Below are 21,916 nucleotides of genomic sequence, written 5' to 3' on the forward strand. Positions count from 1 at the left end.
ATCGTGCACAGTGCACAAAACACCTTGGGTGTGCAGTTGCTACCCTTCTACACAGCCTTTTCCTTTTTTTAAAAGATGATCGTGATGTTTGGATATTAATTCTAAGAAATCAGTAGTGAAAATAAGTTTGTTTTCTGGCAAGGCTTGAGAAATAAGGTAGACTCTGGGTATTTGAAAGTAAAATTTTAATTGTGTAAATATGTTATTGGCCTGTTTTTTGTGCATGCTATTTTTGCTATATATACGTATTATTACTTTAAACTTGTTAAAGTATCTTTGTCACTTATCCCTAAATGGTATTAGCTGAGCAGTTTGATTACTGTTTTTAACACTAGATCTGACTGCTCATAGTATTGTAATTATCGAACTTTCTGATCTGGTCAGAAGGCTGGGTGCTGGCAGGCTTCTGTTTCTGCCACAGCAGAGATGGAGGAGCAGATAATGTCCTGATTTCATACCCGTGCCCCGAGAGAGGAGGGTCCTGGCACCGTGTCTTCCATCAGAGGATGCAGAACGTCTCTCTCCTGTTGTGGTGTTTTTCAGTGCATCGTGAAATGGTGGCTGTGTCTCATCGTGCAGCACAGAGAAAATAGCGTCGTGTTGAAACGTTGCATAAAACTTGAGCGTTGTGAAGTTCTGTAGTGGAAGTAGTACTGCACGCAGCCGTTCATAACAAGACCTACAAGTTGCTCTTGGCCAGGGCGGGTGGTTGAGCTGGCTGGGCGTGCTGACTCAACAGGGCAAGTTTCTTTCTCTCCTCCTCCTCTTCTGACTGCTCATCACCCAGGAACAGCAGATTCACGAGAACTTGTTGTTGAAACTTAACCTTTACCTTGAGGTTCCTCTTCAAAGTACGTGCAGCTGTGGTTCTTCACTTCAGACTTTCAGTGCTCTCAAGCTCAACAAGTGTTAAGGTGGCTAAAAACGGACGTGTTTTCAGGAGCGTGGGTGTGATGCACGAAAGCTGCTCTGAATGGGCTGAGCAGAGGGCCTGATTCTGCTCTGGGACACCCAGTGTTCCCCCGGTGGGTGTGCAGACATATGGGGGATGGAGACACAGCAGGGTTGTTGGGATGGATGGGGGAGAAGGCTCGAGGAAGTGAAATCTGAAACTGTAGCTTCATCCGTGTGCCTACCCTGAAGTGTTAATCTAAGTGCACAGTAATGTCTCATGATACTAAGGGCTCAGAGCCTGCCGCCTGAGCCTGGCTCCTCCCTTTTTCATTTAACAGTGGCTGGAAGAAAAATAATCAAGTATGCTGGAAGAGAAACATTAATTAACTTTTAATTTAGATCTAACATATGCTTCTTAGTGCGCTGCATGAAAGAGTGAGTGTGCGGTATCTGCCATGTTATGCAGGGGGTGATGCCTTGAAAAAAAAACACAAGGAAAAGCCTCAGGTCTGAATGAGAAGATAGGGCTTTGACTCTACAGAAGGGTTTCGTAGCTTGATTAAAAGCTGCAGATGTGTGATAAGTTACTTTTGTATACATTTTGCATCTGAAACGACTTTCTCTATAACTTGGATTGTATCTGCTTTCTCTTAAGCCAAACTTGCAAGACGAAGTCAGGAGAGAGAGAACCTCGGCATGCTGGTCTGGTCGCCTAATCAGAATCTCTCTGAAGCAAAACGTAAGTCTCTTCAAATTCTTCTTTCTCCATTTCACTGCATATCACTTACAGAATGTGAAGGTGCCACTTTCAGTAGAGAGGTTACGTCTGTGACCTTTTTATTATGCTTTGAAATTAATTTGAGCTTTGGAAAAGAAGAAAAGCCTACAAAGCAGCCCTCCAAAAGAACTTTGTTCCCCTCAGGCAGTTGTTCAGTGTAGCAAATACAAGGAAGCAGGGAAAGCAGGGGAAATGTGACACTTTTTTCCTTGGCATGAATTCTTTAAGATACTTACTCTCAGGCCCACATGATCTTGTTTGCTGGTGCCACAGAAGATGACAGAAATAACTGCTGAGAGCAAAATGAAAAGTGTTTTAGAATTACGGGGTGGCAGAAATCTATGGCAATTTGTAGTACCTTTTTCTGATAAAGCCACAAATGAAATTCACATCTGGAGCTCGTGGAGGTTTAAATGCCAGAACAATTGCAGTGCCTTGGAATTCCACGTGAGGGCAATTACCAGCTCTGTGTGTGTATTTGGGAACAAGTCTCAGTGCTGTTGCCAGATGGCAGAACTAGCTTTTGAAAGGTTTGTCTAGCTACAGTTGTCCTCGTGAATAAGTGGGACTCCTTGATTAAAGGGCTGCTGCTTGGAGGCAGTTACTAAAGCTAAACGTTTTTAGGGAAGGCAGCTGAAAGAGCTTATTTTTGATTTTATGCTTGTATCTTTTTTCTTTCTGAAGCTGGGACCAGGAATAAGAACCTTACATGCTTGTCCTCTGCAGATGTTTGTGGTGGCAGTATTAAGCTGATAGATGGCTTTTCCTTAGGCCCAAGGGCTGAGATGCATCACTGCACCATTGTGAGGCCTCTGCTAATTAAGGCAGCAGAGGCTGCATAAACTGGCTCTGTCAAGAAGTGGCTGGGATCTGCCCTGGGGCATTTGGTCCACTGAGGAAGTTGCCCCTTAAGTTATAAAAGGATAATAGTACTATGATCCCCAGATAAAAAGGGCTTTGCAAGGATCATGTTTGCCTTCTCTCTCACCAGTGGTGTCTTGTCTGCTCTCTGCTATTGCATGCTGAACTAAGTAAGACTGATGAGGAGAGAGAGATATTTGACAGTTATCTACAGCCAGAAACCTGTGAAGGGGTGTAAGAGTAAGAAACTGATGCCTCCACCAGGAGGCAAGGCTGCATGGGTCATCTGTGACACAGGATTCCTGTAGCTGCCTCTCAGGTCTGAGAGTCTTCTGAACCTCAGCTGTGCTTTGGAGCATTTAGTTTTTGTCTGATAGGATGTGGGTTTCTTGGAGACAGAGGAGAGAATGGAGGAAGAAAAGAAAGGATTTGTGGAACTGAGTAAAATCTTCAACTCGATATCATGGTAACTGGCACAAAATATACAAGTATATTACAGAGTAAAAAGGATATGATATCTGTTAAGATGTCATGAACCTAAGAAATGAAAAACGTAGTATGACTGATTTAAAAACTACATAGCAGTTGACTGTTGCTGGCACAACAAAGGTTGGGGAAAACTTGTGAATGCGAGGGCAAGAAAAAATTGCTCATAAGACTTGATTAAAATTTTAGCAACAGCGTAGGCACATCAGTGATTTTACCTTCCAAAAAGATACAGAAAAAAATGAATGAATATTTCATACGGTGTTTGGGGGTGAAGCAGTATGATCCTCTTGTGCAATACGTGACATACCAACGTCTCCCAGGCACCTAGCTGGCTGTGGGGACGTGGTTGTCAAACAGCATCTGGTAGCAGCAAGCAGCCAAGGATCGTTGGGAGAGGTGGCTGAGGGGGCTGGGGGTGGTAGGAACTCTCCAGCAGGTGGGGAGAGGGCAGCTCTGCAGGGAGGGAGAGAAGAAGAACAAGGTAAGAGTGGGCATTGCTTTGTCTCAGCTCAGTTTGAGCTGACAATACCGAAGGAAGTATCAGTTATTCCTACCTCTGCCTGGCGTTAGCCAAAAATGAGCTATGAAGAACAAAGCAGTGCAGTGCTCTGCAAAGTCTGTAGAGCATTTTGGTGTATGGCATGCAGAGTTCCCTAATCTGTATCGTGGTTTATGAACAAGGAGCATTGGGGACAGAAAGTCTCTTCAGCTGTTCTGGTGTTCACTTCCCAGTCTTGGCATTTGCTGATGGTGAATCCTAATTAAATGGGGTCTGTGAGAACGCCTAATAGGGCTGATGATCCACGCTGCCATCAGCGATCCGGAGTTGATACGGGGTTGCTGTGGAGAGAAACTGAGGGTAAGCCGTAGATTGACAAGATGATAAATAAAGCAAACACTGCCTTACAGAGTTTGTCTGGCTTACAGAGCGCTTTGGGTCTGTTTCCTAGCTTGAACTGATGCCAATGCAGTGGGTTCTTAATGACCCGACTGCAGAGTTACAAGTCTCTGCGCTGAAAGCTCTGGTCTTACCTTCTTTATCAAGACTGATGTCTGGAAAGAACTAGCTTGGAGTGCAATTCTAGGGGCACAGTGGGCAGGTAATTTGGCAAGGGCTTCCCAGCATCATGCTTGGCCCCAAAGGATGATGTGGGGGTAAAAAATGAGGTGGTAACTGGAGTGGTTTGCTGCCTCAGTCCTGCAGCATTCAGGAAAAAGGCTTCAGAATAACGGCTTTAGTATGGAAAATCTGAGAAAAGAATGGAGAATGGGAGCTACTGAAATGTTTTGAGAACTGAAGGCAAAGCAAACTCCATCTGTTCAGTTTACCGAGTAGAGACTGAAAGGGGACTGTTGAATTTTCTCTAAGGGGAATTTTGACATAGTAAAAGATGTATATAATGTAAATAAAGGGCTGCAAGAGAAGTCCACAGAGACTGAAATAAAATTCCTGAGTGTGTTTTTTAACTTTTTTGATTGACTATTGGAAGTTATCCAGGGAAGTGAAGGATTCCCTATTTCTTGATGCCTTTTTAAACCATGGGTTTTTGTGATATGTGTTATCCTTGGAGGGGGAAATCATCGGCCGTATGAGGCAGGAATGGAAGGAGTTGGGGTCTCCAGAAGGTTGGTGTAGCCCCTTGGTTTGTAAATGCTGTGAATCCTAGCTAGGATTTCATCCATCCTGCTCTTGTGGTAAGAGTCCTGGGACGTTGCTGTGTTCCTGGGGCTCCGTGTGAAGATGGAAGTTGCTGCAGCACACGTCAGTGACTGCTCGGAGCTGGTAGGTCCCACGAGCAGAGCAGTTCTGTGGAACCTTGGAGGAACTGATTGCCTGGATGCCATGAAATAATGGATACGGCAGAGAAGGTTTAAAAAGAAGAAAAAAAACAACACAACACACAAAACCAAACAGAAGTATGTTGGCTTACCGCTCACTTTCTTATCCTGTGCCTCGTTAACCATTAATCTTGTACAAACCGCTTACTGCCCTGCCCCGTATTGATACCGAAGCTGAATGCTGCCAGCCTTGTCCTTATCTGCCGTCAGGCTCCACTTTCAGGGGTCATAACAGTCCCCAGAGGGGGTCAGGAGCAGCTCGGTGGGAGACGGGCAGCCTTCTCTTTGCCTGGCACGTGGGAGGTGGGGAAGGAGAGGCAGGGAGTGAAAAATGCATTGTAAGGGTGCTGCGGAGATCCTGCACGGGAGCGAGCTGGGCCAGCACGACGCTATTTATACCACAGCAGTGTGTCTGTCGCCGTGCCAAGAGCTCCAACGGGTGGAACCATAACGATGGCACTGGGTTGGTTTGGAAATAAGCAAGTGCTGGCATGCTGCAGCTGCCCAGGAGGAAGGGGTGGAAAGCAGGCGGGAGAATAGGATGTGATGAGGGCTTTTATGCATCTGTAGTTCAAAGGTGAACGACGAGAGGAGAAAGCTGCTTTGTTTAGCTTGCGATAAGCTCTGTTTTGAAAGTCACTTGTCTGCTCTCTTCCTGACAGCACACACGTGCCCTGGATGTGAGGTTTGGTTCCTGACCATTATCGGGATGTTTTGGTGGGTGTCCCTGGTGGACTTGCAGCTTCTGGGTGGTGCTGAAGAGGCGGCCCTGTCCCCAGCAGCCCTGGGAGGGCAGCTCAGGGCTGCCAGCTGGGTCCCCTGCTCTTCTGCTTGACCTGCTGATGGATCACTGCTCCAGCTTCGGGCACCCCCCAGCCCTCCCTCTGTTATCCTGCCTGCAGGACTGCTCCTGCCTCACCCTATGCCTGCTTTGGCATGCCTGGGGAGACCGCAGGCAGCCCCCTGTTCCCCGGGCAGGGTGGTGGATGTGCCCGAGGCTCCTGGGGATGAAGGCACACTGGTCACACGGAGCAGCAGGTGCTCCAGCACCCTCACCGTGCGCTCAGCCAAACCCCTGGCTGGGGACAAAAGGGGTTGGGGGGGCCTTAAATGTGCTGCAAAACCCGATCCGGGAAGGCAGCAGTGCCAGCTGAGGCTCTGATGGAGGAAGAAGTGCAGGTTGCCATGGTTACTGGGGATGTTAACCCTGTGGGGTGCGTTTTGGCAAGGGGAGGGACGTGTCCCTGCTCAGCAGCGGTGCCCCAGCCCTGCGAGCTCCGAGTTGGCCTCTGGGAGCTCAAAGCCTGGGTCCTGCCAGAGGCTGTGAGCGAGTGCTGGTTGTTAGCCTGCCCGCTGCTGCCTCGTGGGTGAGAGTTTTGGTAACCATCCTCAGGTGCCACAAGGAGGTGGATCCCAGATTTCGGAGGGCTGGCTGCTGCTGAGCGACTGGAGGCTGTCTCGAGCTGTGGTTCGAGGGTTAATCTGTGCGTAGAACAAGCTGTGGTTATTCTTCCCTTTCTCTTTTAAGAGGATGTGACACGAGCTTGAAAATCACCTTAATCTGTTTTTTCTAACCTAAAACGACAGAATAGAGGACAGGGAAGTATTTGTCTTATCAAGGTGCTGAGTGTGTCTTTGAAAAGGCTCCACATGCTCTGTGTTGGGTTTGTTTGCAGTGGGTAGCTGAGCCAAACAGCTCTAAGAAGGGCTTCTGCTTCCATGTATCCTTTCCCCCTCAACTCACTTATTTTGGCCTGTGAATTCAGCGTGGACACACGGCTCCGTTAGCTGCCATCATCAGGTCTCATTTCCCTCATTTCCTTGGGGCACGGGGCGCGCTCACAATAAGTGAATGTGAGCAGAAAACCACAGATGGGAGAGACGAGACAGGGAAAAGTGATCTTAAAAATTCCCTTTTGAAAAACAAAGCCTCTGTTTAACAGGGTGCATTGGAAGTGGAAGGGATTCGTGCTTCATAGGTACCCAGGAGCCAGCCCTGCAGCAGCCGGGAGGAGGATGGAGTCCCACGTGTGTTCAGCAGCAGCAAAGCTTTGTCCCTCCTCTCCAAACACTGCGAGCGAGGGCTTTGAAATGGCTGGAACTGTGGGTTTAATGATTTCCCCTCCTTCCCTCCAATCCCCCCTGCCTGAAGGGTTACAGCCCAGTGCTCTGGTTTATAAGGCGACCCCACGGAAGGCTGGGTTGGCACTGAGAGCGCAGCCCCCTCGGCTCTGGGGTGGGAGAGTGGGAGCAGCTCGGGCTCTGCCACCAGCCAGCAAAGTCCTGCTGAACTCCCAGCCCAGCTCAGGCTTTTGTATTTGGGGCTGGCTGGGTGCAGTGGGAGGTTTTGGAAGATGGAGTGTGTGCATTGTGCTTTTTTTTCATTTGGGGTTTTTCTTCTTGTTTGTATCTGAGTTTTTTTTTTTCTCCTTCTTTTGAGAATAAGAAAAATGTTAGCCTTAAAAATAGCTGCCAGGTAGATCCAAAGCTTCCAGGTCTCTGAGGGGTGGACTTCAGGGGTTGTAATTCTTGCCTGCAGCTCGATGCTCACCTTTTCTTGCTTCCAGGGAAGACAGAAAGGAAACAAAACAACCAACACAAAAACCCCACAAACAACCCCCCCCCCCCCCCAAAAAAAAAAAAAGGCAAAGAAAAAGGCAAAAACCACTTCTGATCCTTCTATTTGTATGTGCTCCTTCATTTCCTTCCCTAGAAATATGAGCTTGGCTGTCCCAGTGACAGCAAAAAGGATTAATGGAAGAGCAGAATTGGGTTTATGTTTATCCCTAATCCAAATTTCATATTATGCAGCGAACCTGGCAGCTGTGAAGCTTGGATGCAAATGCCATAGCTGAAGAATACAACTCCGTGAATCCAGAAATGAGATAACTGGTGTTTAATTTAGGATTCTGCTCGAGTGTAGCTACAGAAATAATACAGTCATGGCCACTTCCACCAAAAGCTGCAGTTGCTGCACTTAAAAAAAAATGCTCAAATACAAAGGTAGGCAGTATTTCATTCTAGCTGAGGCAACTTTTGATGCTTAAAGTGTGGATATTACCAACAGCAAAAAAAAAAAACAAAAAAGATAGGCTTCAAAGGCTCTGGGTGTATCCCAGAAATGGCCGAGTTGCCTCAAACTTCGCTGCAGTTCCCCTTTGTTTGTCAGCTGTTGTGCTCGTTGCTGTTGCAATGCTGTGTGGAAATCTCAGAGCAGCTCTTTCATCATTATTACTGCAGGTTGATATTTCTGGATCCGGGATGCATATTTAAATGAAAGCTGAGGCTTTAACCCTTTCACAGCAGGGGTTTGTGTCTGAGCCAGGAAAGCAATTCAGTTCAAAAGGACTAGCGTGTGTGTGTGTTTGGGATGCGTTTCACCCAAGGTACGGAGGACTTTATCAAACAAAAATAAAAAAAAATAAAAGCCCAAATTCCCCCAAAACCCCCAAAGAAAGAGGAACATGTTGGAGAGTATCCAGGAAAAGGGCGTCTGATCTAAGGTAGCTGCGTAATCCTGGAGGAATTTTTGCTGCTGTGCTGCGGGGGGGGCAGTCACCAGTTTCTTCATGTGCCTTGTTCTCTCCTGCCACCTGTTTGTTCCTCTTTTTCACTGCAGTATGAAACGGGCCCTCAAACGTGGCGAGATGACCCAGTTTGAAAATGCCAGCTGCCACCATGGTTGCGACTGCAGGGGCTGAACCAGAGCTGGCGCTCGGAAGAAGCGCGTTGCATTTTTTTTTTTAAAGAGAAGTTCAGAGACGAGGTGACGGGGATGTAATGGAGTGATGATAGCGCTGTTAAGAGTCACCCTGGCAGCCAGCCTTGATCTGAAAGGCGTTTGGGAGCAGTCCTAGGCAGGCTGAGAGGCGCTGTGTGAGCTGTAGGACCAGTGTAACGAGAAGCAGCAGGCTGCAGCTACGCTGGGCTGCCTGGCCCAGCCCTGGGCCGGGCCGAGCGTGCTCCAGTCTTGCTGGCTCTAGTGGGAATGGCAGCCTCTGAGCCTTTCGGTGTAGTTTTTTTTTTTTTTTTTTTCTTGACCTCGTGTCTCTTATTGTAGCTTTAAGGGAAGAGTAAGAAGGGTGAGGATCTGGAAGGTAACTGCTTGTTTCGTCCTGGAGCTGGCTGGTGAGCAAAAGCACCAACAGGAGCGTGTTGATAGGGATGTGATGGGAGCTGTGTGCAGGCAGGGAGGAGCTCTTGTGGGGTACGTCTTTCCCTGAGGAATGTTTGAGGACGTCATGGGCATAAGGTTGCTGTGATGAATTCACCCTGCTGCTGAGTGTGACCTTTACAGAGGTGCTGGAGCAGGATGCAGAGCAGCCAGGCTTTCTCAAGAACATGTGCCAGAGCTTCCCTCTCCGTAATGTTTGTTCTAGCATTCTTTGCTCTAATTAGGAACCACTCCTGCTAATTATTTTTCCTGTACTCTTATTTTTGCCCTCCACATGCAAGTTATTTTCCAATCATACGCTCCTCATGCACTTTCACATGGTGGTAGGGGTAGTTACGAATTTCCTAGCACGGCAAGCATCGGAAGTAATAAATAATAACCTAAGGAAGGTCTGGGCTTCTAAATCCTGGCCGAAAGCAGTGGCCACATACCATGTTTTCATGTTGTCTGGGGTACCAGGAATTCCCCTTCGACTTAACCTGCAGCAGGCACTTGTTAGGTGCCTTAGTTCACAGCCTGCCTTAGTCCAGCAGCTGGCCTGTTCCTGCAGCACGCAAGGATGGGAGCTTTCAAGAGATTGGGGCAGACAGTGGGGGGTTAGAGCCACAGCCAGCCTCGAGGTAAGTCACTCCCTCTAGGTTACTCAGTCCCTGTGCATTGGATGTGTTTGTCTCGTCTCTGTCCTGCTTCCTTCCAACGTGCTTGCACCCAGGGGATAAGGGAGCCATTCCAAGCACACCTGAGATGTCATTTGGGATTCTCAGCACCCTGGTGCCGTAGCGCAGAGTGCTGCTGTCAAAAGGTCCTCCCCTTCGTAGAAGGGGCCAGTCCCAAACGTCTCAAAATGGGTTTTTAACTGCATATGTAGAAGGAACAAAAGAAAATACTTCAGAAAATACAATGAAGATCAGTTCACATCCATTACCAAGCTGCCTTCACTTGGTCCCTATCTTTCTTCATTTAGTGTCACAACTTCTTGTTCACTAGTGCAGAGCTCTTCTGGGTCACTGAGAAGCAGTCTGTGCTCCAGACCCTTCTCACTCACCTAGCGAGGGAGGCCAGCAGCAACCAACCAACCCCAAACCAAGCCACCAACCCCCCACATTCAACCAAGAAGCACTGCTCCTGTGCCTGACCCCCTCACCATCCCAGAGCAGAACCTTCTGCTCCAGCTGCTGTGGAGCTGGAGGCTGCTGGCTGCACCTGGAGGGCTCTGCCCTGCCCGAGCAGCTCCGTGCTCAGCACATCGCCGCCTCCCAGCAGCCGTGGGCAGCTCCGCAGCGTGACTCCGGCTTCTGTCCCCTCGCTTTCTGCTGGCCTGCCCCACGTGTCCTACCTGCCCGAGTGACATTCTCCAGGGAGGTGGCCAAGGGACAAACCGTTCATTTCTCTGCCTTTTGTATGCGTTATAAAGGGGGTCAGCGTGGCTCCTACTCTCTCGTGATGGGTTTTATTATCAGTAACAATAATAACGAGCTGTAATTTAGCCTGATGGCCATTCTGCTCCCACACACCCCTTCTGTGCAGGTGCCCCGGGTCGTGACGTGACGGAATTACTCGTGCTGGTCAAGGAGCTTGGCTCGGCTGCAGTGCTTTATTAGTTCGTGTTCCGAGCACAATGGGAACGCAACAGCTCTGGGTTTAGACAAGAGCCTTCAAAATCTTGTTGAGGGTGCGAAATGAACCCCGTGGAAGGTTTCATCCTCTTTACAGGGCTTTGTGTCTGGGTGTTCACTGGCAGCTTCGGAGGCTGGTTGACAGCAGGCTGCTTGATCCGGCCTTTGAGAAGTCTGCTGACCCAGAGTGGCTGCTCCGTGCTAGGTTTTTTGGTAGTTTTTTTGTTTGCTTTTGCGTATGAGGTCGCTCCTTTCATGAATTACTTTATTCACTTGCTCAGAAAGCTGTGTTTCCATGCTGCTGGTGTAATACAAAACGAATTTCAGCAGATACAGCGTGACATGTGGATGAGGAGTTGGGAAATGTTCCTAGGTATGAGACCTAGGATGAACCTTGCATGAGACTGCTAGTCTGAGTCTGTTTACCCACACTGACTCTGTTGTTAGTGTGTCAAACTTTTTTTTTTTTTTTTTTTTTCCAAAGTAGTGAATGAAGAAAGGCTGAGAGAGCTGGGGCTGCTCAGCCTGGAGAAGAGAAGGCTCTGGAGAGACCTCATGGCAGCTTTTCAGTACTTAAAGGGGGCTTATAAAAAAGATGGAGAGCAACTTTTTGCTCAGTCAATGACAGGACAATGGGGACAAAATTTAGCTTTAGGCTAAAAGAGGAGGGATTTAGATTAGAGGTTAGGAGGAAATTCTTCACTCAGAGGCTGTGTGGCCCTGGCACAGGCTGCCCAAAGAAGCTGTGGATGCCCCATCCCTGGAGGTGCCCAAGGCCAGGCTGGATGGGGCTTTGGGCAACCTGGGCTGGTGGGAGGTGTCCCTGCCCATGGCAGGGGGCTGGAGCTGGGTGGGCTTTAAGATCCCTTCTGACCTGAGCTGTTCTATGAAAACTGTGGCTTTTGGAAACGATGGATGGAATCAGCTACTCTTTAGGAGTGCAAAAAGTAGTAATTTCCATAATAAAATCTGCGTGAGGGAGGCTGCTTCTAATCCAAGTTAATGTCTCTTGAACCATCTGATCAAATAGTTCTTTAAATCTCCTACCCGTTGTGACAAGCACATTGATAATGCAGCTACTTGCATTGCTTGGGCATGTTCCTGCCTTGAAGTATGGAATCTGGGGCTGCGGCTTCTCTGCAGAGTGAACTCAGGCCATGGACTGACAGCGGGGTACAGCTGGCTTTAGGACTCCCTGTACTGAACCGTGCAAAGATCTGCTCTGCTGTAAGCCTGCTCTTGTTAGGCGTGTGCCCTATGCATTTACCCCAGGGTCACTTTCTTGTCTGCGTCTCAGAAGCTCACACAGGGATTGAGCATTGCCTCCCTGCCAGCAGGTACCATGTGCTGCTGTATGATCTGACACGGGATCCCAAATCCTCATAGGTTAGTGGGCTGAGTGGCTCTGCCTGTTTGGTGCTGGGTCCCAAAGGTGCAGATTCCCCTGGGCTGTCAGACCGCCCTCATCCTTCCCCCCTGTGGCACACGGGAGGTGCCCGGGGCTCTGTGCAGGTAGAGCCGTGCCGCCCCTCCAGGAAGGCAGCGCTGATGCCAGGGCTGAGCGAATCTCCAGCTGAAGCTTAAATGCGTTCCACGCACAAGAAGCGGTCTCTTTTCCCCCCGAGAGTGCTCCGTGTGCATCCTTATGGTGGGTATCCACCCTCCTGATGTGCTGCCACCAGCTGAGGGTGCAACTTCAGGAACCAGCCTGTGTTGGTAAAAGCTTTAAGGGCAACGTGCATCCTAGCAAAAGGCCTTCCCTGGAAAACAGCTTTAAAGGGTTCTGACGAGCTTCCAAAGCCGTGCTGGGGGTGTGAGTGCCCCCATGGCTGCGGTACAGCTTTCTTGCTGCTGCAGCACAATCTGAAGGCAGGTGGGTCAGGTCTTGAACCATCACTGGAGCTCCAGCTTTGGGCTTAGCTTTAGATGCCGGCAAAGTAAAGAGGAGGATTAAGAAAGAGAGATGGGAAATAGCTGCTTTTCTTTGCTAGCATGAGTGTGTTTCCCTTTGAGAAATAAAACTGTCAGCAGGCACAAGGGCTGCTTGCAGGGGTCAGATCTCAGCAGCAGGGCACTCCACTGCATCCCTTCGGCCTGCCACCTGAGGCTGCAGCTCCCTGGCTCCAGGTGTGGCTGGGAGCGACTTCCCACATCGCTGCTGGTTTCCATCCAGCCGTGCCTGTGCCTGCCTGCTCATCCCTGCCCTCGTGCTGTGCTGGGGTAAGGAACACGTCCCACTTCTGGCTGGGCCATTCAGACCTGGCCTTTCTCAGGGTGCCTGGGGTGAGGGATGCTCACCCTGGCCCTGCTGCTGAAGGACATGAGGTGATGGTCAAGTGGATCTGAGCCATGGGGAGGTGAGTGGGTGGGGGCTGAGACCTACTGTGTGGTCACTTGGCTCGAGGTACCCTGCCCCTGCTGCTCCTGTTCGTGGTGACTTCCCCAGCTGAGGTCAGTTTTTCTTTGCCTTGAAGTTGCATCCAGGCTTTTGCCTCACCTGCTGTAGATACAGCAGGTATAAGCGGAGTTAAGGCCCAAATCTTTTCATGCCTTTCATTTGTGAAGTGTTGAAGTGGCCTTTGTGTTGCTGCAGTGCTCTCTCTTCCTAGAAGCAGTCTGAAAGGAGGCCACCTACCTGCCCAGGTGAGTGCAGCAAGGGGCCTAAAGCATGGCTGTGCCCTGGCTCTCCGTCCCTCTCCTGCTCCTCTTGCCAAGGAGAGGAAATATGCCTTGGAAAAACTAACAGCCTCTTAAGCAGATGGGTTTTGTTTGCTTTTATACCCAATTCCGCCCAGAAAAAGTGGTCAGGCCCATCTCGTTTTGGGCTCTGCCTGCTCCCCACTGCCTCCTGTTGCTGCTCACTTGAGCGAGCGGCTTTGTTTGAGCTCGGCTCTTCTCCTGCCTTCCTCTCCTGTGCTGGGGCCACGAGGTGGCAGGATTGTTCCACCGAGGCGGCGGGACGGCAATGCAGCTGCTCATTTCTACACCGAGGTAGAAACTGTGGCGAGTTGTTTGTCTACTGTCACAAGTGTTTTGACAATTGGAAGGATTTCACATGTATGTGTCTAATCCCTGCTCCTTATTTTCTTTATATCAGATTGATTTGTTCTGGGTCTCGACTTCTTCTGTTCCGAAAGGAGGGGGAGAGGAGGGGGAGATGGAGAGCCGCATCCGAAATCCCTCACAGGTTCCAGCATTGATCAGACCCCGTGAAGCACATTACCGAGGCTGTGAAGGCTGCTGCTTTTGTCCTTATTTCACCCTGTTCTGTCAGGGTATTGCATCACGTAATATGCAAAGTGTTCAGAGCTCCTGCAGTACCCCAGTAATAGGGGTGAACTGAGGTTGCAGCAACAGCTCTACCTCTGCATTCCTGGTGCGTTCCCTGGGCTTTAGCGCTCCCGCCTCTGCTGCAAACCCTCCTCGGGGTCACTGAGTCCACCAGGCACAACACGACACTTGTGGGGTCTGTAAGAAGCAAGCTGGGGCTGGGTGTGGGGGGAGTTCTCCCCAAAGACCCACTTGGAGAGAGCGTTTCATCTGCTCAAGTGCTGAGGAGGGGAGGCATCACTTTCAGGCGTCTCTCTCCTCGGAGCTCTCCCACCCCCCAGCCCAAAATTAATGCTCCTGTTTTACATCTCTGAATTCACGGCTCGAGGATGCGGGACTGAAAATCAGCAATGCAGTTGTTTGCTTGTGTCAGCCAAGAGGGTCCCCTTCCCTTAGCCTCTAGTGAGGAATTCTTGCGGAAAGGCAGCTAGCAGAAGGAAAGGCTGAGAGAGAGAGACAGCTGGAAACAAGACCGCGATGTTCAGGGGGCTGAGGGCACCATTTTGGGCAGAAACTCCTCTTTCTAGATGGTGGAGGAGAAGCACTTTGCTCCCTTTCTCGTTCCCCTACATCTCCCTTCTCTGCGTTAATGCTGCGCTCGGGGTCCTTTGGTCATCTTTTTGTAGGTCTCCCTCCCTGTGTTAGAGAGAGGTGCTTTTTGAAAGCATCTGAGCACCCCGTGCTCCTCTTTGCTGGTGAGGATGTGTGCGTGGCTCTGTTCCCTTCGTGTGCCCACCTTTATCCCCCTGCCTTCCTGCACATGCCTGCCTGTAGGAAGCAGCTCTCTGGGTGCTCCCTCCACTCTGGGCAGGGGCTGTGCGTGGGGTCGTGCTCTTCCCCACGCAGCTAAAACACATACAAGGGAAGAAACGTAGCCCAACTGGTAAAGAAACAAACCAGTGTGTGCTTCTGCTCTGTCCCTCCTCCCGCATCTGGTTTCTAGTAGCAACAAGAGCCTCCAGAGGAGCCGAGCATCTCCTGTGTCACACAGACACCCATCTCTGCCCAAGTGCTGTCGTTCTGGCCCGCTCTGTGCAGAAATGCTTCCAGCACCGGGCTGGGTGTGAGGGGAGGGGAGGGTGTCCCCATCTCCCCTGCTCGGCTGCAGTTGTGGTGGCACGGCTTGTGCCGGGGCTGCTGGGCTGGCAAGTTTGTCTGGTGTAAGCAGGGCTCTGCCCCGGGCTCCTGCTGCCTGCACAGATCGCTGCTTGCACGCCGAGCGTGGCTGAGTGCTGCTGAAAGGCAGGATTTCACGTGCCCGCTGCCCTGGGCTCGCTGGAAGCACGTGGGGGAAGGCAGGGGTGGAAGAGAGCGCTTATTGCTCTGGGCTGGCATGCGAAGCATGAAGCTGGTGGCAATTCCAGGCTCTGCTGGTATGGGAGGCGAAAGGGAGCCTGTGACTCAGCCGGTGCCCTGCTCTTCCTTGCTTGGTTCGTGCAGAGGGGGATGGTAAAAAGAAGGGAGTGCTGGAGACACGGCCAGACCTCTCTGATGGTGCAAGCACCAGAGTGAGCCACAGCTAGCCAAGAAGCGACAGGCGCAGTGAGCCAGGTCAGCTTGTTCCCTGCCTGCGTGCAGGAGCACAGCGCCGGACTCCTTGTCCTTTCTTCTGCAAACACTCCTAGGGGATAGGAAGAGCTCTCCTTTGCTCGTGGTTGGTGTGCTGCCTTGTTGTCTCTTTTCTTCTCTCTTTGCAGCAGCGAGGTACAGCACAGAGGTGTTACGTCCCCACCATGCCAAGGAAGGCATCCTGTCCCCTTTCACGGTGCAGACTGCTGCTAGCAGACACTGTGGTGTTCTGACTTAATTCAAGAAAAATCCCACTGGTGTGGGGGATCCTTGCAAATGTTCTTAGGATCTTGGGATTAGGAGAGAAAAGGCTGTAATGATTTTTAGGGGTGAGGAGCAAGGGAGGGGAGAAGAATGCTTTCATTGCCTGTGGTGTCTGGCACAAGAAATGTAATATGCTGGAGAGCAGAATGACCTCATCTCGTCTCTGTATGTATTAAAGGATAAGATGCTGAAGTCAAATCAGGACCCGTAGCTTTTTCTCCAGTGAAGCGAGCTGGTTAATGCAGCAGTACTTGGCATTCAGGGGCTTGATTCAGCCTTGGACTTCAGAGAATTCAACTCCTTTCCCTCCTCCCTTCCTTCACCTCCCCCGTAGACAAAATGTAGCACGCTGCATGTGGAATACCTGTCCTGAGGAAGCCAAGAGCACTTAACTGAAGTACTGGGAAATGCCATACTTAGGATTTCCTGGCAGCCTCTGCTTTTGGTGTGCTTATGAAGTCTGGGAGCATCTGAAATTGCACATCTGCCCACATCCTTCTGCCCTTCCATTCCTCGTTCCGTGGGTGGAGGGAAGGATGGTGTGTGAAGAGGCGGTTCCCTTTGCTGTCCCCACGTGGTCCTCCTGGATGCTGTTATCTCCTCGGGCTGTGGTTCTGTGACCTTTTCTGTCTTCCTGTGGCAAGGCTGGTTTCAGAGGTTCCTACCCTGCTGAAACCATCAGGATGTTCGATTCAGCAATGCAGCAATTTCAGCCTGAGAAGCCTCTATCACCATCCTGTCACCTCCACTGGCTGTGCAACTCTTCTGTGATGTTTGTATAACACTAGAAAAGGCTGTCAGCAAGCAGGGAGGGTTTTTATCCCAGTCCAGCACCGTCCTGAGAACCAACTTGCAGACTTGGAGAGACAGATGCACATTTGCTGCGGGGCTGTAACCGAGTGTCTGCGGCTACACCTTTCCTCAGAGGGCCAATAAAACCTAGTGAACCCATCCCGAGTGTGGTCCAACAACCAGGCTCGTCAGCCTTTGGGAGTGCCCCTTGTCTGCAGGTGGGTGGGGAGAGCAAGAACTCCATGGGGTGTCCTCGCTGACGTGCATCGTGCTCTTCTCCTGCCATGACATGCGGCTGTGTCAGTGTTGTCACAGGCTTCTCCATGGCATTTAACAAAATAAAGGTGTTGCAAAAAAAAAAAAAAGTGTGAAAATGAGTTAGTGCATCTTGCCAAATCAAGGCTGGGCATCGGTATCAAATGCCATGTTGCCTAGTAAGACGGGCTGTCTGCTTCACCTGAATTTCATTTGTTTCTAGTGCTGACAAGCTGAAAACAAGAGGCTGGTGCTCTGCTGCTGTGTCTTTTCTGATCTGTCCTCTCTGTTTTGCCCAATAACTTCTGAGCTCACTGCTCAGTTTTCTCAGTTGAAGACAGAATCGAGGAGTGTCCTGGCATGAGGAGGAGGCTTTAAGAAATGCCCTGCTGTTAGACAGCAGGGAGTCACGGCAGGTTCTCATGGAGCAAAAGGCATGGGAGCAGCACGTGTGGGAGCTGAAGTTAATCATGAGGCACAAACCGTGGGAAATGTGGCTTCCTCAGCTGCAGTGCTCGCAGGACCGTTTCCTTCCTTAGTTGCTGTGTGTGCTCTCCACGTCATTGTTGGATGCTCAGCACAGGAATTTGGTTGCGTCCCTCCCCTCGTGTGCAGAAAAAGAAGGGAGAATGAATTTGAGCTTATTGCTAATGACTCGTCTGGAAGTTCAATGTTTGTACACCAGTGAGAACTTGGGCCACGTGCACCTCTTCGAAGCCTTCCCGGTGCTTTGCACATCAGAAATCCTACAAACAACCAATGCTTCCAGCATCCTCTGCTCTGTCAAGTGAAGTGGGAGGCTCACTTTTAGCTTATTTTTCAAGGGTTTTATCATTATGGCATATCCAATGATGGCCAAGTGCAAGGACACAGGTTTTGGAAGAACAGCGCTGGATGCTGCCTTAGCTCCAGTTGCAGTTGGATGTCGTGTGAGCTCAGTCACTCCTACTGGGAGAAACATTTGGGATTTAGTTTTGTCTGTACAAAATGCAACTCCACAGGGCATTTTCATGTTATAAAGGTTAAAAAACTCACAGGGGCCTGGTATGTAGAGGTGGGGTTTGGTCCGAGATGAGAATTGCTGAGGCACAGGGACCGAAAAATTTGCCAAGATAGCTGCAGTGATTGTGTAACGCTAGGATTCTGGCAGTATTGGAAGGGTAAGGGTTGTCTTTGGGGTGTTCTGTTCTTAAGAAAACAGCTGCTTTGGGGCGGGGGGTTAAAAGAAAAAAAAAAAAGAGTTGGGACTCATATCTCTGCAGTTCTGGAGAACGAGGTTGGTAACTTGATACTAGAAGAAGATATGAAAAACTTTCAGAGAGTAAATGGGAGCAGATCACGGGAGAAATGCTTGTGCTTGTAACTCAAAAATACCTGTTTTGATATATTATATGCTGTGTTTCGGAAGTATTGAAACTGGCTTGGTTATCACGCATCGTTTAAGCTTGTTAAGGACAATATGGAGTAGTTTGGCTGTTTTTCTTTTGTTTCCTTCCTTTCCTGACTGGCTGGAAACAGCAGCTCTTTATGTGAGTTCAGTGTGGAGGATACAAAGACCATGGCTGAAGTCAGAGCTGCAGGACTGTGTTTTAGCCTGGGAAGGGAAGAAGAAATGAGATAATTGTATGAAATGCCCTTATGTCTTCTCTTTGTTTTTCAGTGGACGAATACATTGCCATTGCTAAAGAGAAGCATGGATACAATATGGAGCAGGTAACAATCCTTTGAATGCTTACTTTATTTAAAAAGTTGTTTTCAGCAGGTATTAAAACTTGACTTAAATGACTGTCCGCAAGTTTATCTTCCCCTTGTGCTTTTTTTTCTTTCTTTCTCTGTTTTCTTCTGTTTACTTCTCCCCAAACTGACTGTTCCTAATGGTGACCCATACTCTGGGATTATAGAGTTCACCTTGAATTTTACATAAAGAGTCAAAAGAAGAAAACAAAAACATCATAGTTTCTAGAAGAGTTTGACCACAAGTATTAAGCGTTCTAAGGTGACCACCTGTTGAACGCTTTCGGAACCCCTAAACAACATTAAAAAGGCCAATGACGTGTGTTTGGGCTGCTGCCTGCTTGTGTTGTGGTTTCCAGTTGACTGCTCCACAGCTGCTTCATGGATATCTTGGATTATTAATGAGCTATTGAACCATCATGTTCTTTTGAGACAAACCCATATCCAGGACTACACACCTTAAAAATGTGTTGCAGATGATTTTGCCATTTGTAAGTGAGCTCTTAGGTGTCTGTGCAGTACCAACTTCACCAGCCGTCCCTGAGGTTAGCCACTGCCTTCAGCTCAGGGACTGAAATCCTGTTTCAAGGGGCAGACCTCTCCTTTACTCCACTCGGTCTAGGATTGTGTACTAATCTTCCATATATTAACTAACATCGATTTCAACACTTGCCTAGGGAGATGAGTAGTGACTGGGGAAATTTTTCTGAACTCTCTACAGAGTTTCCTTATGCACTTGCCCGGAAAGGTAAGGCGGGGAATCTTATGACTTACTGTATTGGCAAATTACATACTGTAATCTCTACAAAGGGATTCTAAGAAAACTTGAAAATTTATGAATTTGTTCAGGCAGAAGCCATTACCATAGAAGTCTGTGATTTGGTCAGGCAGGGGGTTTATTTAAATGATTCTGCTGTCTTTGAGTCAGGCTTTCAGTGGTTGATATTCATCCTCAGAAAGACTTCTTGTGGGACATGAACATTAAAATCGAAATAGCCAGCAAAAGTTTCTGAAAACTCAGGATGATCAGAGTTAATATTTGTAGTTTCTAAGAGCAGAAAATGCCAATAAAAAGAACAAAAAAGCACTGAAAGGCTGCATGCTTAAATCCAGATGAAATCCTGGATGGCTCACTTCAACTGAGATAGGTATATCCAAGTACTGGAAATTGTGGGTAATGTTTGCTAAAAGAGTAATAAAAGCTCAGGATAATAAAAGCCAATTTTGTCATTTCAGTGGAGAAATATTTGGAGAGTGTAGACTGATCCAGAAGAGTGATGAAAATGAAGCCTGTGACTTTTAAACAAACCGAATTCTTGTAGTTTGGAAAACTTTATTTGGCTAGCAGCCTTGCGTTCATTTTAGTGTTGGAAATAGATACCTCCCACCCTTTCCTCATAGCACCTCCTCCCCATCTGCCTTCCCCCTGCCCACCCCTCCTCTGGGTACAGAAGTTTTGGGACTCTCCAAACCAGGGCACGGGAGCTAAAAATGTCCCTCCTTCTAAAAACTTTTCCACTTCTTCTCCAGCGCTCTCATGTAGTGCTCTGGAGATGAACACATCCCAGGTCCTTTGGGATTTCCTAGACTACCAAGTGAGGTGCTTCCAGGAAATAAGTGGAAAGGATCTGCCTTGTACCATGACTTGTATTACCAAGGGACACTTTCTCTTCAGCAGGTGCCATGAGTGTCTCTGTTGGCTGGGTAGCTTTGGAAGAGCCCGTACAGTCCCCCTGGAAGCCAGGCAGGACGAGCTTTAGGATTTGGCCCCTTCAGGATTTGGCTCTGCTGGCTGCTGCAGGCCTTTCCCACACGTGCACCCCCAGACAGCCGGTCTCCTGTGCAGCTTTCTGGCTGATGGCTGTAACACAGACTCCTGTTGTGCCATCCGTGCCTGATACCATGGCAGTGAGGACGTGCTGGCTTGTGGATGCGAGCCGTGAGCCGTCTGGCAGGCTGGCCAGGCCATGCTCCAGCCCTCCAGCTGGCCGTGCCCGTGCCAGCATGGCTCCTGTGTCACTGTCCTTTCTCCCCGGTGGCCTGGCACCACGCTGCTGGCTCTGCTGCTGGAGGGCTCGGGGCTGTGCCCTGGGGAGTCCCCTCAGTCTCGCCAGCTCGAGACAGGCAAAGGGCAGGCTCTGGCAGGGCAAACCCGCTTGGGCTGGGGTTGGCAAGCTGCAGCAGGCTGAGGTGTAGAGGTTACGGGCTTTTGGGAGCGCTACAGTGAGCTGGCTGCGTGCTGTGCTCGCCTGACAGCCTGGGTCAGGTGTCCGGGGACAAACAAGGCTGGCAAAGGTGTGTGCCTGCGTGTGGACCAGGGCAGAGAGCTCCCCGTGGGCACGGTGGGGGTGAAGGAGTGTGTGAGAGCTTCTCGGTGCTTTGGGGGTGTCAGCTGTTTGTAATTAGCCATCATCTTAGGTGGTGGTGGTTGTTTTTAAATGGATCTGGTGCTTTCTCACAGCAATAAGGAAGAGCTTTTTAATTTTTTTTGACCCTTTGCGTTGTGGAAGTAGCTCTCCCCTTGGCCCTGCTGTAGCAGTGTTTAGCACCAAAATGGCTCCCTCCACGTCTTCCCCTTGCTTTTGCACACGGACATTTGGTATAGCACTTATCTGAAGCTAGGAGGGATGATAGGAAAGAAAGTTCGGTCCTTCAAGACTGCAGAATAGTTTCTTTAGCTTCACACTTTTCAAGGTGGATGGAGATAACTGGGTGTGTGGCTTCTGGGCCACCTCTGGTGACTGGGCCGTGCCCAAGCCCTTCTTGTCCTGTGTCTTGGCAAAGGGACTCCTGAACCGGGGCAGAGGGGTGCTTAGGTGGCACTGCAAGGCCAGCAGGGTCAGGGCAAGATAAGATAAGATAAGGCCTGCGGTCCGGCCCCGTGCAGATCTCCGTGAAGCAAGAACACCAAGAGGAACTGCTTTTTTGCATAGCGAAGCACGGTGGGGAACCCCCAGGCTCAGAGGGATTTTGTAGCTCTGAGTGGACAGGATGAAACTACTAGACGAGGGTAACCGAGGCTGCGAAACCCAAACCGAGTTTGCATACGCTGAGCGGGTTCCTCTGATGTTTTACTCAGCATGTTAGGTGCTGTTTTCACTTCGCAGCTCTTGTGAAAGGCTGGTTTCTAGCTCTGCGGAGTCAGGCCTTCCTAAAATGACTCGCGGTGGTCACTGGCATGCCAGATGTAGCGACGTGTGATCACACCTCACCCTCGGGACAGGGGCGGCTGTCAGGAGCGCCGGGGCAGGCGGGAGGAGGGCCGTTTGCAGGTGCCGGAGGCTGCCACAGCGAAACGAGATGTAGTTGAGGGGAACAAAT

General features: G+C 49.7%; 1 protein-coding gene across 1 annotated transcript in view; it reads left to right on the top strand.

Moving 5' to 3' along the window:
* Positions 1-21,916, top strand: part of RCOR1 (REST corepressor 1) — an 80,789-nt gene that overhangs the window by 38,023 nt on the left and 20,850 nt on the right. Inside the window, 2 exon segments of the mRNA XM_084288332.1 lie at positions 1,550-1,633; positions 18,522-18,574. Coding sequence (XP_084144458.1) covers positions 1,550-1,633; positions 18,522-18,574 — 137 coding nt within the window.

This window comes from Netta rufina (genome assembly GCF_964035555.1).
Source record: "Netta rufina genome assembly, chromosome: 5".
Taxonomy (NCBI): domain Eukaryota; kingdom Metazoa; phylum Chordata; class Aves; order Anseriformes; family Anatidae; genus Netta; species Netta rufina.